Source organism: Gekko japonicus, unplaced genomic scaffold (assembly GCF_001447785.1).
Source record: "Gekko japonicus isolate JY-2015 unplaced genomic scaffold, Gekko_japonicus_V1.1 scaffold441, whole genome shotgun sequence".
NCBI lineage: Eukaryota > Metazoa > Chordata > Lepidosauria > Squamata > Gekkonidae > Gekko > Gekko japonicus.
Window position 1 is genome coordinate 213,663 of NW_015172017.1, and position 22,865 is coordinate 236,527.

Genomic DNA, 22,865 nt, shown 5'->3' on the forward strand with positions numbered 1-22,865 from the left:
AATAAAAAAGATGCTGCCCACCCACACTGCATGGCAATGAAATAGATGCTACAATATACACTCAAGCAATGATCAGAGTACAGCTAACGCTTTCTCCCGATGATCCATCTTGGGGAAAAGTCTCAGTGCTGAGATGTGCAAAATGGAGAATCCCCAGACCTTTTTTTAAAACTCCCGGCTTGGAGAACAAAGACCACCAATCAGGTTGCTGAAGAAGTGTCACATGTGTCTCCTCACCACCATTGTTCCGAAATAACGATCTAACGAAACAGAGCATGCGTGCAAAAAAAAATAGAAAGGGGTGGATGGGGGGAGGTCGGATGGGAGGGGTTTGGGAGGGTTTGGAAACCAAGGGGCGGTAGTGGGAGGAGGTGAATTGCAGGAAGCCACTCCCCAAGGCTTCAATGTAAAATGAAAGACCCGCGGCACGAGCGGGGCAGACAGGCTTGCTGTGAAATTGAAAAAAATGCTTCGGAGCAGGAAACTCCAGAGGAAACCAGGCGCAAGTGCCTAGTGAGAAATCGCCCCCAGTGTTCTGAAGACCAGATAAACAAGTGTAATTGCTGACACCAATGAGAGATGCACTGAGTCAAATGATGCTTCCATGATGTTAACTGCTTGGTACCAATTAGAGATCCTTTAATGTGTAAATTATATGTGATGTCATTTGGGGTATAAGACCTTCTGCCCTTCCTGGTTATGGTAGAATATGGCTTGGAATTGCTGAAGTGCTAAGGTACTCAGTCCCTGTCTTCCCTGTTTCCATTGCAATAAACAGATTCATCAAACTCTCTGGACTCTGGCTGTGTGTTTCCAATTTGGCCTTGGGAGCACATGGGCATAGATTTGTGCATCATATTGTTCTCACAAATCTCTCAGCAAAGTTAAAATGCACATATAGAACACACCTGTTGAAGTTTAGATTTGTTTTTATTTATTTTTTTATTTTTTTATTTTTTATTTTTTTTTGTTTTTATTTATTTTTTGACCAATCGCAGTCGACTTTTTAAAAAACGCTTCACTCATTGGTTGATAGCCCTGCCAACACTTCAAAGCAGAGTTGTTGCGAGGTGAAGTCTAAAGAAACCCTTGCACACAGGAGACGCATGAGTGATCTCTGTTTACTTGTTTCAACATGTCTACCTCACAATTCCAGTAGGCAATCAGTGTGGCAATCAATAAGGGCAAATTTCGCATAGCAAACAAAACCATCCAATCAGCCGACAATAAACCCGGGAAAACCGATCTGCCAAAAATAACAGCAGCCAAAATCTCAAAGGTTTCCCATAAGTGCTGCTCTTTACCCTTATTTATAGCCTGCCTCTCTCATTGAGATTCAAGGCAGAATACAAAATTGGGGGGGGGGGGGGTGGCAAAAACAATAAGTATTCAAGGCCTACGTTTCTGGCACTAACCTTTTCATAGACAGTACAGCGCTTTACCATAATCATGGTATATTAGTATAGCAGAATTGACTGTGGACATCCCCCCAAATAAAGAAAAGAAATATAAATAATAAACCATGCAGCAACTAAAATTGGATAACAGTGCAGTACAAAAAAGATAATGGTCGCGATCATATACACCATTAGACCTGTCATGAGCGTGAATGCCAGGCAGATTTAACGGGCAGCCAGGGCTTTTTTTGTAGAAAAAGCCCAGCAGGAACTCATTAGCATAATAGGCCACACCTCTCTCATTGAGATTCAAGGCAGAATACAAAATTGGGGGGGGAGGGAATTGAAAATACAGTATTCCAGGCCTATGTATAACAGGGCACACCCAGCAGTAGAAACTCATTAGGATTGGCTACATTAGGGGTGTGTGGTCTAACATGCAAAGGAGTTCCTGCTACAAAAAAGCCCTGGGTTTGGACAACAAACAAGGTAAACAGAATAAGAAGCAAAAGGTGGGTGTGGCTGGATGACCACACTTCTGGTAACATGGGGGTGTGGCCTAATATGCCAATGAGCTGGGCTGTCAGGGGTGTGGCCTAATATGCTAATGAGTTTCTGTTGGTGGGCGTGGCCTATTATGCTAATGAGTTCCTGCTGGACTTTTTCTACCAAAAAAGCCCTGTACCTCTGGCTGTAAGTCTGAACCCTTTTTGCCATTCTTCGTATTTGATTACGTGTGCGCGCGCACGAAAGCTCGTACCTTGAATAAACCTTCGTTGGTCTTAAAGGTGCCCCTGGACTCTAGATTTGTTGTAGGGCTCCAGATCAACACGGATCTACCTGGATGACGGCAGTTTCAGATAAGGTGCCTAGTGCGGTAGCAACCTCAGAAAGTTTTGCAAAGCGGTCTGTCCAGCACTTGAAGAGATCCTCCACGCTGCTCCCCCCTCCAACCTCGGTGCTACTGCCTTCAGGCTTTGCAAGGCATTGCAGTCTGGCCCCCCTCCCTGACCTCTCGGTCCATTCTCAAGCAGTTCCCCCACCCCCTCACTGGCAACTGCCTAGTCGTAATTGTAGCACGCCCTGGGCGTACATGTGGAGGTAGTGTGAGAACTCCTGGCTCATGGCATGTACGCCAGGCTTGGGCCAAGTGTTGTCGTAATAGTGATGCGGTATTGGCCGGCCGGCCGGGTCATGTGAGAAGGGCCAGAAGCCATAGAGAGTGATGCGCTTGCAGAACTCCAAGGCCATGTTGACGAGCATAAAGCCAGAGGAGAGGCGATGGGGATAGAAGCCACGAGCTTTCCAGTATATGCCCAGGGTGTCCAGATAGTGCGGGTTCCAGAAGTAAGCCCGCTGCCCCGTGCCAAAGTCCTCCATGGTGTACAGAGCTCGGTACGCGAGTTCACTGTGGCCCACGAACGAGAAAGCGGGAATGAAGACGAGGGCGCTCCTGTAAGGTCGCAGGGCGTCTGCAAAAGGCTTCCTGTGGGCCTCCAGCTTATTGAATCTGCAGGGCAAGAGGAGAAATGAGGGGTGAGCAAGCCGAGTTCAGGCCACAGCCCATCGCAAGCTGGGGAGGGTGGCGGGAAGGCCTTAACTCGACGTGTGCCAAGCAGAGAGAGATGCATAACTGTGCGGCACGAGGAAGCACGCTAAGCACGATGAGACCGTTGTAGGGCCAAGTCCGAGCAGGTTGGGCTAGGCTGGCCCATCCAGGTCAGGGCACTGAACCCGGGACCTCCTAAATACAAAGCACTGAGCCACGCCCCCCTCCTCAGAGGGTTTTCTCCCGGGAGTGGTCATGCTTGAGGCAGAGAATGCTTCTGGGCACCAAGCAGCCCCGTAGCGAAGGGTCTTTTTGTGAAGGGGCCTGGGGGGGGGGCATCCGCTAATTAAATCGGGGGTGGGGGGAGAGATGTAAAATTTCTGGAAATTTTGAAGCTCGGGAAAAAACCCGGTTTTTTTCGGGGGGGGAACGGAAATTTCCGGAAAAATTGGAAAAATGCTACATTAGCATTTCTTTTGTCTTTTCTAGATTGAAAGTCATTCTGTTACTTTAGGAACATAAAATATGACTATGGACATTTTTACTTGGCATGAATATATCGCAACTAGCATATTAAAAATATAGTGTATCCAAACAATTATTACAAACGGAATACCCACCCACATGCAAAAACAAAACTGAAACCTTTTTCTTTTCTTGTGACAATCGCACCTCCTAAAGGAAGAAATGCATCTTGTTCTTGCATTGGAGAGTTCAGTTTGTAACCTAGGACTTGCTTGGCCTCCGTGCACAGAAATTAGATCAATCTGACACCATACATGTTTTTTAGAAATGATTTGGAAAATATTTGAACACCTTGTCTTAAAATATTTTATTCATCATGTTAAAATAAAACGTTCCATAATCAATTTTTTTTTCTTTTTTCAATTTTTCCAATTTTTTGGAAAAAAACAAAGAGGCTTCAGGAAAAAAACGGGGGGGAAAACTGTTTTTTTCCTATTTTTTTCCGGTTTTTTTCCGGGCCTTCACATCTCTAGGTGGGGGAGCTTCTCTCTCCCCCCGGCAAGGGCAGCCCTTCCCTGTGGAGCGTCTGGCTCCCCCCCGAGGAGCCCCAGTGCCTCTCGTTGTGTCTCTGCACCAGGAGCAGCCCAACCTCCACCTTTGGCTGCCTCCTGGGGCCGGGAGAGGCGAGGTGTGCGGTGGCTGGGCTGGCTACAAAACTGAAGCACGTGGGCGCATGGGCACACCCACTTGCCTCCTTGCCTTGCCTGGCTGGGCTGACCCGCTGCTGGCGGGCGGGGCGGCAAGCATCTCTCAGCCCAGCCTCACCACCGCTGCTGCTTCTTGTGTCACCGCTGCTGCTGGTGCTGCCCTCGTCCTCCCTGCCGAGTCGCCAGGCAACCGGGGGGGGAGGGTGAGCCAAGGCTCAGAGAGGGAGACCCATAAAAATTACTAGGGGGCCGGGCCCCATGGGCCCCGCGGTAGCTACGGGCCTGGCACCAAGGCTAATTGATGAGACCAAACCACCGCAAGATGGGAGCCTAGAGGTCAATTAAACAAGTATAAAGCCAACAGTCGTGATAGTCTGACCCACAATCAGGGCTCTAGTCGGGGGGGAGCTCTCAGGTACGGAGCTCCGGAAGAGAACCTCTAGGGGGCGGGGTGGTCACGTGGTGAAGCCCCGCCCCCTTCTTTACCCCGCCCTCTGCTTCGATCCTCATTCCGTTTGGGAATGAGGATGAAGCAGGAGGGTAAGTAGCCGGGCCTTCTGACACACTTCCGGTGATGTCAGGGGGTGTGGCCTTCTGTCACTTCCGGTGATGTCAGGGGGCGTGGCATATGCAAATAAGTTATGCTAATGAGTTATGCTAATGAGCTCCGGCAGCTCTTTTTCTACAACAAGACCCCTGCCCACAATCAAACAGTCATAAGACTTATAAAGAACGCTGTTTATGTATTGCAATCTAAAGCACTACAACATGATACACAACTCAATAGAAAATCCTTGAACCAAGGTACATAATCAACGACGCCTCCAGATTACATAACAACGTTTCAAAAAATGGATCTTCTTCAGGAGATATTCTGTAGTGTACAAAAATACAATTTTTAGAATATGTGCTACACCGATAACAATATTGTCTCTTGTCAGATTATCACGACTGTTGGCTTTATACTTGTTTAACTGATTGGGTCGTGTGTGTCCAGATTTTTTTTGTAGCCTAGAGGTCAAAACAGAGCCTCAGAATCGTGGGGCGACAGCTTATCTAACCAAACACAGACTAGCAGCTCCAGCCAGTGTGGTGTGAAGTGTCTGTGACCCAGGTTCAAATCCCCATTTTATCAGGGAGCAAACTGGGTAACCTCGAGCCAATCACTTCCCTCACATCCTAGCCTGCCTCACAGGGTTGTTGTGACAGTCAAGCAGACGACCACTATGTATGGCTGCCCCTGTGCTATTTGGGGGAGGGTGGGATGAAGATCGAACCAAAGTGACTTGCTTACGAGCCTCCCTCCCCCGGTCCCTCCCTGATGCTACAGGTACCTTTTCCCCTTCCATTTCTCCCTGGGGTGCCACATTTCAGTTTTCGGGGAGGAGGAGGAACTGGACACTACCGATAAGCAATGTTCCCTCTAAGCTGTGGAGTCTTGTGAGCAGAAATTCTACTTTGTGACCTTCCGGCATTAAAGCTGTGAGCGAGTGACTCGGCTGCTGCATCAATTAGCTTGCTCTGGAGCCATCCCTTCCTGAGATAAGGCAAAAATGTGTGAGCTGGAAGCTAAAAACCTATGAGCTAGCTCACACTAACTCAGCTTAGAGGGAACGCTGCCGATAGGGCCACGCAGCATTTCTCAGCGATAAAAAAGACCAACTGAATGGTCCCGCGTGGGTATATCTGTGAATGTGGAGCACGTGGAGGGATCTATAGTTTGGATAGGCAGGGCTATTTTGGGGCAGGAACGCACAGGAACGGAGTTCCGGCTGGCTCCCAAGTTGGCCACGCCCAGCAACAGGAATCCATTAGCATAACAGGCCACACCCAACAGCAGAAACTCATTAGGATTGGCTACATTAGGGGTGTGTAGCCTAAAATGCAAAGGAGTTCCTGCTACAAAAAAAGGCCCTGGGTTTTGACAACAAACAAGGTAAACAGAATAACAAGCGAAAGGTGGGTGTGGCTGGATGACCACACTTCTGGTAACATGGGGGTGCGGCCTAATGTGCTAATGAGCTGTGCTGTCAGGGGTGTGGCCTAATATGCTAATGAGTTTCTGCTGTTGGGTGTGGCCTATTATGCTAATGAGTTCCTGCTGGGCTTTTTCTACAAAAAGAGCCCTGGTGGATAGGTATACCAACATGCACCTGTTTTCATTGCTAATGGCTGTCAGGGTATATTGAGGTAGATTTCTCCACTTGCCTCTTGTCATTGTTTAGCAAGCCAGTTAAAAAAAACAACAACCCTGTGCAGCAAAAATCCGTATTAGATAAAACTGACCCACGCGGACAAGTTCTGAAGCCCTGTTACCATATGCCAGGGTAGAGCAAGTAAACCTGTGTCCGTGGTCACCCATCTCCTTACTTAGTTTGAAGGATGCTGGGATTTATGGTCACCAGGCTTGTCTTTGTCCCCACGTCTTCAGAGTAATTCATAGGAGGCAGGTTGAACCTGGATGGGGGGGGGGGAGGAGAGAATCTGCATTAGTGCTTGTGCGAATGCTCGTTTCCCCTGCCACACGTCCAAAGAATCACAAAGGAGTGGGCACACCTGCCAATATAGGCAGAATCATGGAAGGGACCTCCAGGGCCATCTAGTCCAACCCCCCCACAGTGCAGGAAATCCACAAATACCTCACCCCACACCTCCAGTGACCGCTGTTCCACGCCCAGAAGGTGACAAAAACCCCTCCAGGATCTCCAGCCAAACTGGCCTGGAGAAAAATGGCTTCCTGACCCCCAAAGTGGCGATCGGCATTTCCCTGGGCATGTCAGAAAGGGCCACGAGAACTAAGCACTGAGGCAACTCTCCCTGCCCTCCCTCTCACGATCTGCCTAAGTGACTTCCTGTCTCTGTGGGTGCTACGGAATGTATATAACACATTTGGGGCGATGATCCTGAAAGTGACAAACAATATGTTACCCCCCCTCCTTCTGAGACAGCTCTCTAGGGCAGGGGCCCTCCTAACACGGTCCCTGTGGGTGCTACGGTGCCAGGTGACATCTTTCCTGGCACCCGCCAAGTGTTGTGAGAAAAATGGGTGGGGCCAGGTAGCCCCTTTGTCTAGCAAGGCTTCTGACTGGCCACTGGGGATTTGATCAGCTGTGCAGATTTTTTAAAAACATTGCTTTGGCAGCAGCTGCTACCACAGCACAAGGGTCTTCACTGTGTGACTTTAGCTAAGCTGCCGCAGCCATTTTGAAAAGTACGCAGACGGAGAGTGATTTCAGCAAAGCGTACTTTATTCCATCAGGAACAAGACGACTTTGGCCGGCTCGCAGGCCAACTTATATCCCCCAAGAAACCGCCACCCAAAACACACCCCTACTTCCCAATAGGTTATTTACAGTGGCCGAGAGTCCTATAGGCTCTCGGCCGGAAACCTAGCCCCCTGATTGGAGCAGGCTAGGATCCGCATAGTCCATTGTCTCTTGGAGCGAAGCTCGACGTTTGTCTCTGGACTTGTCTGGACTTGATACATTACACATTTTGTGGCTGGCTTTGCCTCCTGCATCAGCCGTTTTGTGGCTGTGCCCATCACAATGTGTCGGAATTCCAAAGGTGCCTACTAGGGTTGCCCGTTTCTTACCTGTCTGCCACCGGGGGGATCCTGGCTCGCTCCCTGGGCCTTCAGGTGCTGATGACATCACCCGGAAGTGACATAATCATGCTAGGCCCGATCTACGGGGACACTCTAGCATTCATCTAAAAACTCTATGGTCACCATAGGGTTTTTAGCCGAATGCTAGAGCAACCTCTGTGCAATGTGCCCAGTGACAGCTGGCTGGCGGTGGATTGGGGGGGCCTTGAAATCAGGGAAAACCCGCCTCCATTTGGGTGTGTGTGGCAACCGTAGTGCCTGCAGGCCCAAACTGTTTGGGGACCCATGGTCTAGGGAGTCCATAGGTCAGTGGTTTAATGCACACAACAGGTCCAAGCTTCAATCCCCACCATCTCCATTCTGAATGACCTCACAGGTACCACTACTGGGAAAGACACTTGCTGTGACCCCAGAGCCGATCGAAGCAGGCCGTACCATGCCAAACAGACAGACCAGGAAACTGATTTTATTTTAGCCACATTTGTAAAGAGACAGAGTAAAGACCAGGCCTATCATGCTACCCACCTTAAAGCACTGCTGACCATCCCTAAAGAGTTACCTTATTATTAAATCTGCCTGGTCGATTTCCTGCCCGCAGCTGCTATTCTGGAGGATTCCACCATTTCCCACCACTGCACACTGGTCATACAGAATGCCTGGGATGGGTGATCTCTACAGGTTTTAGGAAGAGAAGGTTTCAAATGTTTACATGCGGAGAGTGGAGGTAGTTGGACAAAACAATGGCCTTTCCTGCAGTCCATCCCTACCGGTAGCCCTTCGCTTTAGAGGGAGGTTGGTGAACACTTCCCTGCTTCAGGTCACTAGGCTGCCTGAGAGAAAGTGAGTCATGCACTCCCTGGGGAACCAAAAACAAAATGGATATCCCACCATTACCACCGCATATGAAGGAATGGACTCGCACGCCCCGTGTTCTTCAGGAACCCCCCCAACCGTCCCGAGTCTCCGCTTGGCGACACCACCCCTTCCCCTCATTCCTGGTGTGGACCAAAAACAAAGTGGATGATCACACTGCTACCACTGCATGTGAAGGAACAGACTTGAAAGTTCCCTATCTATATATCTAATAGCCAAGGCACCCCCTAAATCCGCACATCGAGGGCACCTACAGGGCAAAGAGAGTTTCCTTCACATTTGGGGCAATCCCCAGATGGTGCAGAAAAATCTGAAATCTATAAAAAACTATAGGGGGATACTTAAATCCCTCCAAAAGTAAAAGAGTGCTCCCTGCGCATGCGCAGAGAACGCTCTGAGAACTGTCTCGCTGCTGCCGCAGCCGCCACTGAGGGGGCGGGAGAAGGCTTGGCGGGCCGGCCGCTCAGGCCTTGCCGCCGCCGCTGCATGGTTGATGGAAAAAGCTTGGCAGGCCCAACAGCTGGGAGCCACGTGGGCCTCAGGGGTGCAGGGGAGAAGGCTTGGCGGGCCCGACGGGAGCTGCGTGGGCCTCGCCGTTGGTGCGGGGCGTGGAGAAGGCTTGGCGGACCCAGCGGGAGCCGCACGGGCTTCGCCGTTGGTGCCGGGGGAAAGACTTGACGAACCCGGCGGGAGCCGCATGGGCCTTTCCATTGGTGCTGGGGTGGGAGAAGGCTTGGCAGATCCAGCGGGAGCCGCACGGGCCTCACTGTTGGTGTCAGGGGGGGGGGAGAAGGCTTACCTGCGGCTGCTTCCTCCTCCTCTGCATGGAGCTCCCCCCCCCCGCGAGTATCGTGGGTCCCCCTTCTTGTATTACCTAATGTTCTATTGATACAGAGTTTCATCTCTGGTTTTCTTTGTACTGCCAGAAGTTATACGTGTATTACGCAATCTCCTGTGGCCTTCCATCCCGAACTCGAGAGATCCGTCCCTAGAGCCAAAGGAGCAGTGCCTACACAATCCCGCCGCCTACCTCTGGCAGCAGGTCCATCAGCTCAGCTCCGACTGGCAGTTTCTTGCCTTTGTTCCCATCCAAGAGGATGTCCGATCCCAGAGGTGTATTTTCCTTGGTGATCGCGAGCCAGAAAGAGGCATTGCAGCATCTTCCCAGTTCCGTCCTGCAGGCATAAGGGAGGGAGGTTAGGAACACCTGGAAGGGTACTGACAATCAGCTGGTCAGTGCTACGGGAGGGACTTGGCTACTTCAGAGCAGAGTTCCTCAACGTGGCACCTGTAGGTGCCGTGGCCCCCCGGACACTGTTCCTGGTGCCTGCCAGTTGTTTTTAGAAAGTAGGCGGGACAAGGCGGTTCTTTTGCATAGCAGGCTTCTGAGTGGACACTGGAGATCTAATTGGCAGTGCGGATTTTTTTAAAACATCGCTTTAGCAAAAGCCGCGACCACAGGACAAGGATGTTCACTGTGTGAGTGGAGGTAAGCTGCTGCAGCAGCCATTATGTAGTGACACCCAGCACACCTGTTGCTTCTACAGCAGTTGCCGCCATGGCACCGCCCACTTCCATCTCTGTCTTTTTCAGTACAGTGAGGTTTGTGTTCGCCCCTCCTCGAGCAGGGGAAGTTAAGGTTTAAAAAAAATTACAGGATGGCGTTTTAAACTGTAAAAGGAGCTGCAGAAGTTTATTCCTCTCTCTCTCTCTCCATGCATGCAAATAGCAATACAGCTTTCCCTCTGTGTTCTAAGAAGTAAAAGGCTCCGTTGACTCTCTGGTCAGCCACCGTTGAAGTGCAAAGGGAAATTACTTGAATTGCTAAGATATCTCAAATGCTTGTTAGTTTCCTGAAGGCTTAAAGGGAGATTGGGGAAGAGGAAAACCACAGTATCCCCAGTGCAAAAAGAAAAGAAAAGAAGGGAATTTAATGGTACATGCAATAATAATAATAATAATAATAATAATAATAATAAGCAGGGGTCATTTTGCAGAAAAAGAGGTGCAGGAGCTTATTAGCATAACTCATTAGCACAACTTATTTGCATATGCCACACTCCCTGATGTCACCGGAAGTGTGTCAGAAGGCAACACCCACCGCTCAGGCTCCACTGGACTGTTTTGGATTGCTAGCTACTGGGGGGGTGGGGACGTGGAGATCTGTCCTCGCAGAGGAGGGAGAGCTTGTACCTGAATAAAACTTGGTCTTAAAGGTGCCACTGGACTGTTTTAGACAGGGGGGCTGTGGGGAGGCCTCTACAACTTACCTGACTGCTTCTTGCTCTGACTGAGGGCTGCTGAGAGCAGGGGGTGCATGTGCCCGCCCCCTGGGCTCTTTACTGCCGGAGCTCCGCTCCTGTGCGCTCCTGCAGGAAATGACCCCTGATAATAAGGGGGGGGGGGCTTATGTGTGCTGCAACGCACCAAGTGTTGCAAAAGCCCTGAAAAAGTAGGTTTTGTTCCATCCTTCCAAACACAGTAGATGATGGGGATTTGTTGTGTACTGAGCCTAATCTCGTCAGCCCCAGTTTGGGGACACAGAACAATGAACTGCTAGGATCCTGGGATGGACCTATCACCCAGGACTGCCTTTAAATAGCCTATTGTTGGGAGGGTGTGTGTGATGGGTGTGCCGTTTTACAAGCTTATAAGCAGGGCTCCAGCCCTGCTAGTGTTTATTAATTAATTAATTAATTATTATTTTGATTTATACCCTGCCCTCCCTGCAAGCGGGCTGTAGTGTTGTCTTTTGGATTGAGCTAATCACAAAATAAACTATGACCTGATCACTACACGCGTCTGAACCCAGTATATTTCAGGATTTTTTGCTGTTTTTATGGAGGGGGGGGAATGGCCTGTGTGAGGCTCAAATTTACAACCTTCAGATTATGTGCCTGATGCTGCTGGAAGGGGGGGGGGAAGCAACCTTCAGCTGTGCCCAGGCTTCTTCCTTGGAAAGGAAACTACCATTCCCAGATTCCCCAGAGACCACCCTCAGCAGGTAGCTCTCAAAGTTTGTACTATGAAATCCACGTGACATGGTGTTCATTCATAGTACACACTTAAGGAGCTACCTGCTGTGAAACTGTTGTTCGTTTCACTACTGTTAGTGCTGAAGTGAGGTTTTATTTTGCGATTACACCAAAGTGAACACTTTTCTGAGAAGCATTAATGCACTTCATGAGGAGAAAGTCTGTCGAGATGCCTCTGAAGAAAGATAAAATCATTGAGACAGTAGAAAGAAAAGGGGGATGCACCTAGAGCTGAGGACAACGTTAACCTAAATCAGCTAGAAGTCTGGGAAATAAAAGAATGTAAACAAAACTAATTGGCAAAATTAGCCTCCAAAAGGAAAAAAAGAGGACAGGAGAGGTCTACCCTCAGAGAAAAAGAAAGGGAAGTTGCCCTTCAAGAAAAAGAAGGGTGATCCAAGAGAAAAAGAATGAGGACTTGTCCTGAGTGAGAACAAAAAGGACAGAGCACGAAATTGAACTACAAAAGCTAAAACATAAGATTATTTATTTATTTATTATATTTATAACCCGCCCTCCCCGCAAGCGGGCTCAGGGCGGCTTAGGTCTGAGAGATTAAGGCTTAGGTCTGAGGGTAGGCAGAGAGCAACCCACGAAGATATACCTCGGGTTAACAGAAAATGTCCAGGATATCAAAAGAGAGTTGAGGTGGGGAGTAACGTCCTTTTGTCACAATCTGCATTAAGGATGGTACCACACAGGGGTCGTTTCGTAGAAAAAAGAGCTAGGGGGACTCATTAGCATAATTCATTAGCATATGCCACACCCCCTGACATCACCGGAAGTGTGTCATAAGGCCACACACCCCGCCCCCAACGGTCCCGGCCACCGCTGCCGCCACCACCACCACCGGCCTTGCAGCTCCACTGCCGAGCCCCATGAGGGGCCCAGCGGTGGACCTGCAAGGCCGGCGGAAGTGCAAGGAAGCCCCGCGAAGGCCCTCCCTGGCCCCAGGCAGGCAGGGGTGGGGAGAGGCAGGGAGGAAGCAACTTACCCTCCCTCTTCTCCTGCCTCCTCCTGGCTGAATGAGGGCCGGAAGCGGGGCGGCCGGAAGTAGGGGGCGGGGCTTCGTCATGTGCCCCACCCCCCATACCTCACCCAGGGGAACTGCGATCCCCCGCGATCCCCCCCGAAATGACCTCTGGTACCACAATCTCACACCCTCACCGTTTCAACTCAGGGAAAATAAATCCCCATTTCTATTTTGCTTCTTGCTCATACGGGTTGAAACCACAAGCGTTTCCACGCCATCTCCAGCTTCCTCGCGGTATATTTCCCTCTTTAAATATACACCGTTTAACATTGTTTTAGCAACAGTGGCATATAAAAGGCATTTTAAAAAAAATAATCTGCAAGGCCACCAAGAAGATTGGGTGAAACTAAAAGGCCTGCAATAACAATATATGAAAATGCAGACCAAAAAAAAAAAGGATGCAAATTCCTATATCCGCAGTCTACACCGTCAATTCCACAGAGGTTTTATATGCCTCCAGGCAGTGTTCCCTCTAAGCTGAGTGAGTGTGAGCCAGCTCATAGTTTTTTGTCCTCCGGGTTAGGGTTAGGGTTAGCTCAGGAAGGAGGGCTCCAGGGCAAACTAATTTATGCAGAACATAAGAACATAAGAGACGCCAATGTTGGATCAGGCCAATCGCCCATCTAGTCCAACACTCTGTGTCACACAGTGGCCAGAAATACCAGGTGCCATCAGGAGGTCCAAATCGCTTGTTCACAACTTTAATGCCAGTGGCTCACAAAGTAGAATTTTTGCTCACAAGACTCCACAGCTTAGCGGACCTTTGGCCTGATCCAACATTGGCATCTCTTATGTTCTTATGTTCATTGCCTCCAGGGCGGTGTTCATTCACAGTACACACTTAAGGAGCCACCTGCTGTGAAACTATTGTTAGTTTCACTATTGTTAGTGCTGATTACACCAAAGCGAACACTTTTCTGAGAAGCATTAATACACTTCATGAGGAGAAAGTGTATTAATCTGCTCTCTGAGCAGACGAATGGTCCTACCTGTACTGGGCCATTGCTCTAGCACTGGCCTGCCAAGGGCATCCTTGCGTCAGCAGCAAATGCGCCAAAATCTCTTCGTCCAGTTTCTGTAGAGGCAGTTTCTCAACGGCACGAACCAGCTCCTCTTCTCTGGCTGTCATATGAAGGAGAACACTCCTAGCAGCAAAGAGGGGCACACAAAGGACACCTAGCACAGATCGAATAGGGCTGGGTCTATCCTGGGAGAGTCAAGTCGAACTGCAGGTGGAACCGGCTTTCTCATTCAGATCTCAGAATGCCCCAAATCTCAATCGTCTAGTCCTCACGGCCTCCTCTTTTTGTTTAACTTTTCATGTTACCAGTGACTTGCATATCCCCAAACAGATTCGAACCCACTAACACTTTAGAGACCAACAAGGGCTTCCAGGTATAAGATCTTGAGAGTCAAAGTTCACGTCATCACACTCTTGAAAGCTGATACCCTGAAATTCCGGTCTCTAAGGTGCTACTGACGGATCTAACTGTTTTACTGTAGACCAGGGGTGGCCAAACTGTGGCTCGGGAGCCACATGTTGGCTCTTTCTCACACATTGTGCGGTTCCCGGAAGGGCAGCTGGGAAAACAAAGGGGAGGAATACTTTTTCTCCTTTCCTCCCTCCCTCCCGGCTATTTGCTTTCTTTGTCTCTCTCGCTCTCTCTTTCTTTCCACCTCTTTCATTCTTTCTTTCGACCCCTCTCTTTGACAAATAAATATCATTAGCAAACAAATAAATATCGGCCCCGGTCACACGGAGCATTTGCCCTGCTGAAGGCACGGGAGTCCCGTGGAGTATCCGGGCACGATCACACGGGAACATCTGGGAGGCGTAGCACCCCCGTGGCGAATCTGTGGCAAGCCGCTGAAGCCGCGCAGTAAAAAAACTAGCACACCGCATGTACTAGCAAACGTTTTGCCACGGGCTGCCTATGGAAGCCTCCCGGTGTGATCACGCCAGCGCGCGGCTTCCTCCCCCATCGTCCTCTTTGCTGCGGGGGAGCCGCCATCGCATCTGATCTCATAATAGCGCATCAGAATGTGACGGCGCAAATAGCCGCGCTCCCCCCCCCACGTTTTCCGACACGTCTGGCCGGGGCCATCATTGGACAAATAAATATCATCATCAATATCTGTTTTTACCCCTTTTGTTTTTATTTTTGGCAGCCTCGTTTAATGTTAGTAAAAAAGCGAATCTGCATATTTTTAAACAAAAATGTGTGTGTAATATTTGTTCATATCTTGCAGCTCTCAAACATTTGACATTTATTCTATGTGGCTCTTACACGGAGCAAGTTTGGCCACCCCTGCTGTAGACCAGCATGGCTCCCCTCTGAAACTATACACACAAACAGGTTCTCTAGCAATGAAAGGTCTCTTAAATATGCTGAAATTCTTATAGTGTTTTCACAGAGCAACAATCCGAAATGGTGACAGAGGGGGTCTAAATTTCCCCATGTTGAACCTAATCATCCACTGGCTCTAGGGGCTGAAGTCCTTCATTCAGGGGTCATTTCGTAGAAAAAGAGGTGCTCATTAGCATACCTTATTAGCATAACTTATTTGCATATGCCACACCCCCTGACGTCACCGGAAGTGTGTCAGAAGGCAACACCCACCTTTCAGGCTCCACTGGACTGTATTGGGGGCGGGGAACGTGCAGATCTGCCCTCACAGAGGAGGAAGAGCTTGTACCTGAAGGCGGGCCGGGGGGGGGGGCTCTGCAACTTACCTGGCTGCTTCTTGCTCCTTGTGGCCCGACTGAGGGCTGCTGGGAGCAGAGGGCGGGGCTTGTTGCATGTGCCCGCCCCCTGGATTCCTTACTGCCGGAGCTTCACTCCTGTGCACTCCCACAGGAAGTGACCCCTGCCTCGGTTAGCTGGGGCCATCAACAATACGTGGTAAGTCCAGACTTGGTTGGGAGAAAGACATGCATATAAATGAAGATTTCTTTTAAAAAGCAATACTCACTTTCCTGACAGATTTCCAGTCTCAAGGAGGAACTCGTTCAGGTCCACGCACTTGGCTAATGCTTGCGGTATACCTTGGTCTCTGGGGAAGTCACCCAAAAAGAAAAGGGTCGTCGACTTTACAGCTCTTAACCAGTGTAAACTCTATTGAACACCCCCAGCACATACGGCTGTGTGTCCTTTTGACTAAGCAGCTATACAGACCTTGCCCATCAGCTACGGTCAATGCCCCAAGTCTTATTTAGTGCTCCCTTACCTGCAAAGGCAACAGGAGACAGGGCCTTTGAACTTGAGCTTGTTGAACTTTAGGCTTCTGATACAGAATCTTTCAATTTGCTTTCATATTGTGGAGAGCCAGTTTGGTGTAGTGGTTGAGTGTGTGGACTCTAATCCGGGAGAACCGGGTTTGCTTCCCCACTCCTCCACTTGCACCTGGCTGGATGACCCTGGGCAAGCCATAGTTCTGATAAGAGCTGTACTTGAAAAAGAGCAGTTCCTGTCAGAGCTCTCTCAGCCCCACCTACCTCACAGGGTGTCTGTTGTGGGGAGGGGGAAGGGAAAGGAGTTTGTAAGCCGCTCTGAGACACCTTTGGGTAGTGAAGGGCGGGGTATACATCCAATCTCTTCTTCTTCCTTCTCCTCCACCACCCTCGTTCATCTGCCCATAATATACCTGCTGATTTTATTGATCAACTGTTTCAGATCTGTTGCTGCTTTTACTTGCTGCTTCTATTTGCCACTCGCCGAGGTTTATATTAGTTTTAGCTATTGCATGTGGAAGCTGTGCGATTTTTATGCACCATGGGTATGACTGGTGCCTGGAGATCTCCCAGAATGACGACTAATTTATGAGATCAGCTCCCCTGGAGAAAATGAAGGTGGACTCTATGTAGGGTTGCCAACCTCCACGTGGTGGCTGGAGGTCTCCTGGGATTACAACTGATCTCCAGGCGGCAGAGATGAGTTCACCGGGAGAAAACGGTCGCTTTGGAAGACGGACTCCCCTGAAGCCCCTCCCCAAGCCCTGCCCCTCCGCAGGCTCCACCCTCAAAATCTCCAGGTATTTCCAAGCCGGGAGCTGCCAACCCGAGTTCTATGACATTACACCCAGCTGAGGTCCCTGCCCCCCTCAGACTCTGCCTTTCCCAGCCTTCACCTCCAAATCGCAAGGAATTGCCCAATCCAGACTTTATACTCAATGAAATTGCTGAGCAGTTGGGTTAGAACAGGTAAGAGGAAGTCCTTCTTCACCCAAAGAGTGATTAACACATGGAATTCACTGCCACAGGAGGTGGTGGCAGCTACAAGCAGGGAAGGCTTCAAGAGGGAATCAGATAAACATATGGAGCAGAGGTCCATCAGTGGCTATTAGCCACAAGGTATGGATAGGAGCTCTCTGTCTGGGGCAAGGGATGCTCTGTATTCTTGGTGCTTGGGGGGGCAACAGTGGGAGAGCTTCTAGTGTCCTGGTCCCACTGCTGGACCCCCTGATGGCACCTGGTATTTTTGGCCACCATGTGACAGAGTGTTGGACTGGATGGGCCATTGGCCTGATGATCCACCGTTGGCTTCTCTTATGTTCTTAACTGTAATAGTGGAAGATCCCCAGGTGCCACGTGGAAGCTGGCGACCCTACCCAGGAGGGAAGGACGGGTGTACACACTTAGGGCTGCCAACCTCCAATTGGGTCCTGGAGTGAACCCTAACCCTAATCCACACAATTATAGACCAATAAGCTTACTAGATTGTTATGTATGCAGCCCGCCACACGGCGGCCACAAGAAAGTCAGGAGCTTGGCTCCAGAGAGACAATGGGACCTAGGATCCTAGTCCCCCCCCCCAGCTGACCAATGGGCTTCTTGGCGGGAAATTCAAACCCTCCAATGGAGTGGGAGGCCCAGGGATGGGAGTGTATATAGTTGGCCTTGCAGGGCCATTGCATGTTCTCATGTGAAGTACGCAATAAACATATGCAACTGCATGTCGTCGTCCGAGTCTTCCATGCGGCGAACCCAATGCTTTTCATATATATTGCGGCAAAACTATATAGTAAACAGTTTGCTGTTAAAACTGGAAGACTGGATGGTTGAGGAAGAAATTCTCCATCCGGCTCAAGCAGGTTTTTGGAAGGGCGTTGGAACAATCTGTCACTGCCAAACCTTTTACCAACTGGTGTGTTCTGGTTTAAATGGACCAACAAAGGCTCTTTATGTAGCATTTGTTGACTTGGGCGCCACATTTGATTCTATAAATAGGGACCGCCTTTGGTCAAAGTTAGCTAAAATGAACGTTGAGAGGCGGTTATTACCGCTTATTCGAGAGCTACATAGAGATAACTTTTGCCCAAATTAGAGTGGGAACTTCCGGCGCTTTAACCAGTAGAATTCCTGTTAGAAAAGGTGTGAAACAGAGTTGTGTGCTGGCTCCATCATTATTTAATTTGTACATCAACAACATAACAGAGATTCATATAAAAGCGAAAATGAAATTAATACCATTCTCAAAACTGGGGACCTCCGGTAATGGCATGAAAAGAAGAGGATTTATAGTGCATGAACTGAGAGTATTAACAACAACCCGAAGGAGGATCTAACAAGCCAGAAGGAGAAGACAACAGAGGAAGCTCCTCCACGTTAGCGATAGTAAAAGTACCCAGCACGCAAAGAAGCGGTTCTGAATGTGCACAGAAGAGATTTTTTTTTTATTAACAGAAATTCAAAGGAACATTACTAACATACTAACAGAGAACTATATGTGACAGGACTAAGAAAAGAAGTTTGACAACACACAGAAGAAGCCCAAGAAGATTAATTGGACATTACTAACAGTTTAATTTACCAGTTTATATATCACTCAGCTTTCTCTTTCTCCCACTGTCTACCCTTCCCATTTTTTCTTTTAAGCGAAATACCTCCCCTTTTTAGGGGAGCCAATAAAATCTTTATTAAAAAAAAAAACATAACAGAGGTTCTCTCTGGTCCGCAATTTTTCCCTCCAGCACTGGGTCAACAAAAAAAATCTCCATTCTTCTTTATGCGGATGATATGGTTTTAATATCCCTAACTAAAATTGGTCTGAGAAGACTTCTACATCAGGGAAATACTGCAGTGACAAAGCGCTTAAAATAAATTACGCAAAGACCAAAGTTATGGTCTTTAGGAGAAAACCTAAAATCTCTCCGTGGACTCTTCTTGGCAACCCTATCAAACAATGCAAAGCATTTAAATACCTAGGAATAACCTTTAAGGAAACTCTGAATTGAAAAAAAATCATCTTGCATCAGTAAAATCTTCTGCATTAAGAATGGTAGGATCAATCCTACATTTTTTCCACACAAAGGGCGGGCGTCTGGTTGACCCGGCACTGAAATTATGTATTAGCAAGGTCATCCCTCACCTCCTGTATGGAGTTGAAGTTTGGGGCTGGAAGGAGGATATTGCGGCTAACTTTGAGGTAGTCCAAAACCAATTTATAAGGCGAATCTTAGCCTTGCCCAGAGGCACTCCCTCATCTTTGATGAGAGCTGAACTGGGACTCCCCTCTTTCAAGGCCCGGGCACATCTGGCTGTCTTAAAATATTTGGGGGGAAACACACCTCCGAGAGCCAACTCTATAAGCCATCAATCAGACAACCTCCACTTTCTTAAAGATCCTACTCGTTCCAACTTTCTCAATGCCATTATCCAAAGATACACCATCCCAGATTACCTTCTCAGGGCCTCAGCTGAGATTTCGCGCTATATGAGGCTGGTGCACTGATCGACCGTTGTCTAATTATGAAATGTGAAGTGGCTCCCTGGTATAAATACTGTAAATTTGACCATCGCAGGTCGAGTTACCTAGTTAACATCTCTAACTACCATCTCAGAGTGTCTTTCACAGCCTTACGATTTCAAACTATGCAAACAGCTCTTCTGGCTGGCCGTTATTCGCACACTCCAAAAGAGCAATGTTTCTGCATTTGTGGTTTGCAGACTCTTCCTCACTAAATGCTTTACTATATAGCACTCCAAGAGAGAAATTTTCACAGGATTTCTATCGGCTACGCAAGCATACTCAGAAACTGAAAATACTGCGTTCTTGCTTTCAGATAATGATTCTTATCTATCCCACAGAGTTTCCTTCTTTGCTTTAGCAGCACCCAAGATTAGATCTAAGGGGCAGGTTACTTGAAGGTGCCCAAATCTGTATTATCTTTTTATTTATTTATTCAACTTTAACCCGGATGTATGAAAACACAGTGGCAGTTATTGTGGCTTCAATTCTGGTTGACATGACAACCCAAGGCACGTCTTTGCATGTCTTTGGGCCCAAAGGTGAACGGCTCGCACAAATAGTGCCTCTGTTTCCGTGCATTAGTCAGGTATAGATTTCTTACCCTTTTACCCCAATGTGGCATCATAAAAAAGTTGTCATGCAATGTTCACTTCATGCCTTTGGCATCTAATTGACATTGATTGTTCTCTGGGCCGAAGGGCTCGCTTAGGGCCATAACCTGGGAAAGCGTTTGCTACAATGGGCATCGCAACAGACGGATTTGGCCTCAGATTTGTGAACGCGCAGGGGCCGCCAGTGTTGCCAACTCCAGGTTGGGGAATTCCTGGAAGTTTGGGGGTGGAGCCTGGGGAGGGGCCTCAGTGGGGTTGAAGGCCACAGAGTCAGTTTGGTGTAGTGGTTAGGAGCGAGGATTCTAATCTGGGAGAACCGGGTCTGGTTCCCCACTCCTTCACATGCAGCTGCTGGTGTGAAGGAGTCAGTCACAAGTTCCCTCGGAGCTGTTCTCTCAGGAGCAGTTCTCGAGAGAGTTCTCTCAGCCCCACCTACCTCACAGGGCGTCTGTTGTGGGGCGGGGAAGGGAAAGGAGATGGTAGGCTATTCTGAGACTCCTTTGGGTAGTGAAGGGCAGGGTATAAATCCAATCACTTCTTCTTCCACACCCTTGAAAGCAGACATTTTCTCCAGGGGAACTGAGCTCTGTTTGTCTAAGAGATCTTCCAGCCCCACCGGAGGTTGGCAACCTTACAGCCCACTAAAGCCCAAACGGACAAGTGCCACTTAGAGTACTTCTCAGGCTCTCCTTCACCATCAGTGGACACGTACGAAAACCAGAACCAAGAGTTTTAAGCATTCTTGTGCCAATTTTTCAAGACAATCGCAGGCCGAACAGGAAGGTAGATCTCAACCTTCCAACGCTTCCTGCAAGGAGTTCTGTGTGGCACACACGGATCTCCTTTGTCATTTTACCCCTACAAAAAGTCCTGCGATTCTGGGCCCATGCTAATTTCATGGCAGAGTAGGAATTTGAACTCAGGTCTCCCCGATCCTCATTGGTCGCTCTAGCCACAACACCCCATTGGCTCAGCCAGTTGGCGTGATTTGGTCCCTAACCCAGCCCTCGCAACGGGGTAATCCCCCTGTTGTCCAGTATAGCACTGAGCCCCCACAGCTTTGTTGCTCCCAGGGCCGGCCCCAGATAATTTTGCACCCTAGGCGAGGATCCCTTCTGCCGCCCCCCCCCCCCCGCGCCTGCCATTTTTCAAAAATAAATGCATTTTAGGAAGAATGAAAAACACAAATAATCAAGAAACTCTCAGAGTACGGGGCTGGGTGCAGTTTGGCGCCCCTAAGGGCTGGCCCGCTCTAGGCGATCGCCTAGTTCGCCTAGTGAGTGAGCCGGCCCTGGTTGCTCAAGCCCCACTAAGCCCCAACACTAGCCCCACGAGTCCCAACGGCATGACTCACCTGGTTGTTCTCTGCATCAACGAAAGGGTGAGGCTGACAAGGAAGACCACGCTGACGACCAGCATGAAGTCTCGTTTTGCAAGCCGCAGGTGATGGTACATAGCACAGAAGTCAACTGGCCCCTGACCGAGCTCGGGTCTCGCTGTCTCCTTGCTTCTGCTGAGGTTCCTGGATCCGTCAGGGACTGACCTCCGCAGCTACTTCACCGGCTGGCACAAGAAGTATCGTTTTCACCAGAGTCGACTTGAGAAATCTAGCCAACAAGGAAGCCCCACCTCCACAACAGGTTGCCACGCATTCCATACACCCATATCAACCGCATAAGATAGGCACTGCTGGCTTTTCTGTTGCGGCATTATTGAGCTTTCAGCACTCCAAACACTGGCGGAAACGTTTCAAGATGCCCAAGAATGAAGTTTCTGGATCTGAATCAAAGGCCATTCAGTCTGGCATCTGATCACTAACAGCAGGCTACCAAACAGGTCCAGGAACCTCACAAGACAAACCTGACGGTATACACAAGCCATCCCTAATTCTTCTCCCCCCTCCATCCCCAGAAAGTGGTAATCTAAAATGCACTACTCCCAGGGAGAACAAGAAAGGAGGAGCACTCACTACCATGACCTGTAAGATCACACAGAGGAGGACTACTCAGCCTTTCTGAGCCCAAAGGCACCTTGGGAAATCTGACACAGCACGGTAGGCGCAAGACCAAAATGGCTGCCCCAGCTTACTTTCAGTTGTGCAGTGAAGTTCCTTCGGCTGTGGTGGCGGCAGCTGCTAAAGCCATGTTTTAAAAAAAATAAAAATCTGCACAGCCTATCAACTCTCCTATGGCCAATCAGAAGCCGTGCCGGGCAAAAGACCCACCTGGCCCCGCCCACTTTCTTAAAAACACTGGGCGGGTGCCAGGAAAGGTGTCGACAGGGGTCGTTTCGTAGAAAAAGATCTAGGGGAACTCATTAGCACAACTCATTAGCATATGCCACACCCCCTGACATCACTGGAAGTGTGTCATAAGGCCACACCCCCTGACATCACCGGAAGTGTGTCATAAGGCCACACACCCCGCCCCCAACGGTCCCGGCCGCCACCGGCGGCCTTGCACTTACCCTCCCTCTTCTCCTGCCTCCTCCTGGCTAAATGAGGGCCGGAAGCGGGGCGGCCGGAAGCAGGGGGCGGGGCTTTGTCATGTGCCCCTCCCCCCTACCTCACCCGGGGGAACTGCGATCCTCTGCAATCCCCCCCCCGAAATGACCTCTGGGTGTCGATGCATGTCACGGCACCCCCCAAGTACCACATTAGGGACCCTGGCACAGAGCTTCAGATTTTGATACGAAATATCATTGAGAGTAGAATTATAAAACCGTCGGGTTGCCAACATCCAGGTGGCGGCGGTGGCTGGGTGGTTACAACCAGTCTCCAGGTGGCAGAGATCAGTTCATCTGGAGGAAATGGCGGCTGCAGAAGTCCCACTGAAGCCCC

The 22,865-nt window shown here is 49.3% G+C and overlaps 1 protein-coding gene across 1 annotated transcript; it reads right to left on the reverse strand.

Annotated features, from left to right (window-relative positions):
* Nucleotides 1–2,444: 2,444 nt before the first annotated feature.
* LOC107118150 (alpha-N-acetylneuraminide alpha-2,8-sialyltransferase-like) lies at nt 2,445–21,481 on the reverse strand. Its single transcript, XM_015420425.1, has 6 exons — nt 21,381–21,481; nt 13,656–13,811; nt 9,629–9,773; nt 8,285–8,397; nt 6,489–6,575; nt 2,445–2,907 (listed from the first exon to the last, which is right to left on the reverse strand). The coding sequence occupies exons 1-6, from the start codon at nt 21,479–21,481 to the stop codon at nt 2,445–2,447; spliced, it is 1,065 nt and encodes a 354-aa protein (XP_015275911.1).
* Between the last annotated feature and the right edge of the window lie 1,384 nt (nt 21,482–22,865).

Excerpts from the sequence above, each read along its gene's own strand:
- LOC107118150 (XM_015420425.1), bottom strand. The coding sequence starts at position 21,481 with ATGTACCATCACCTGCGGCTTGCAAAACGAGACTTCATGCTGGTCGTC. Across the intron at positions 8,398-9,628 it reads TGATGGACCTGCTGCCAGAG|AGATCACCCATCCCAGGCAT; the intron begins GTAGGCGGCGGG and ends TAAAACCTGTAG. Across the intron at positions 2,908-6,488 it reads CCCAGCATCCTTCAAACTAA|ATTCAATAAGCTGGAGGCCC; the intron begins GTAAGGAGATGG and ends CTTGCCCTGCAG.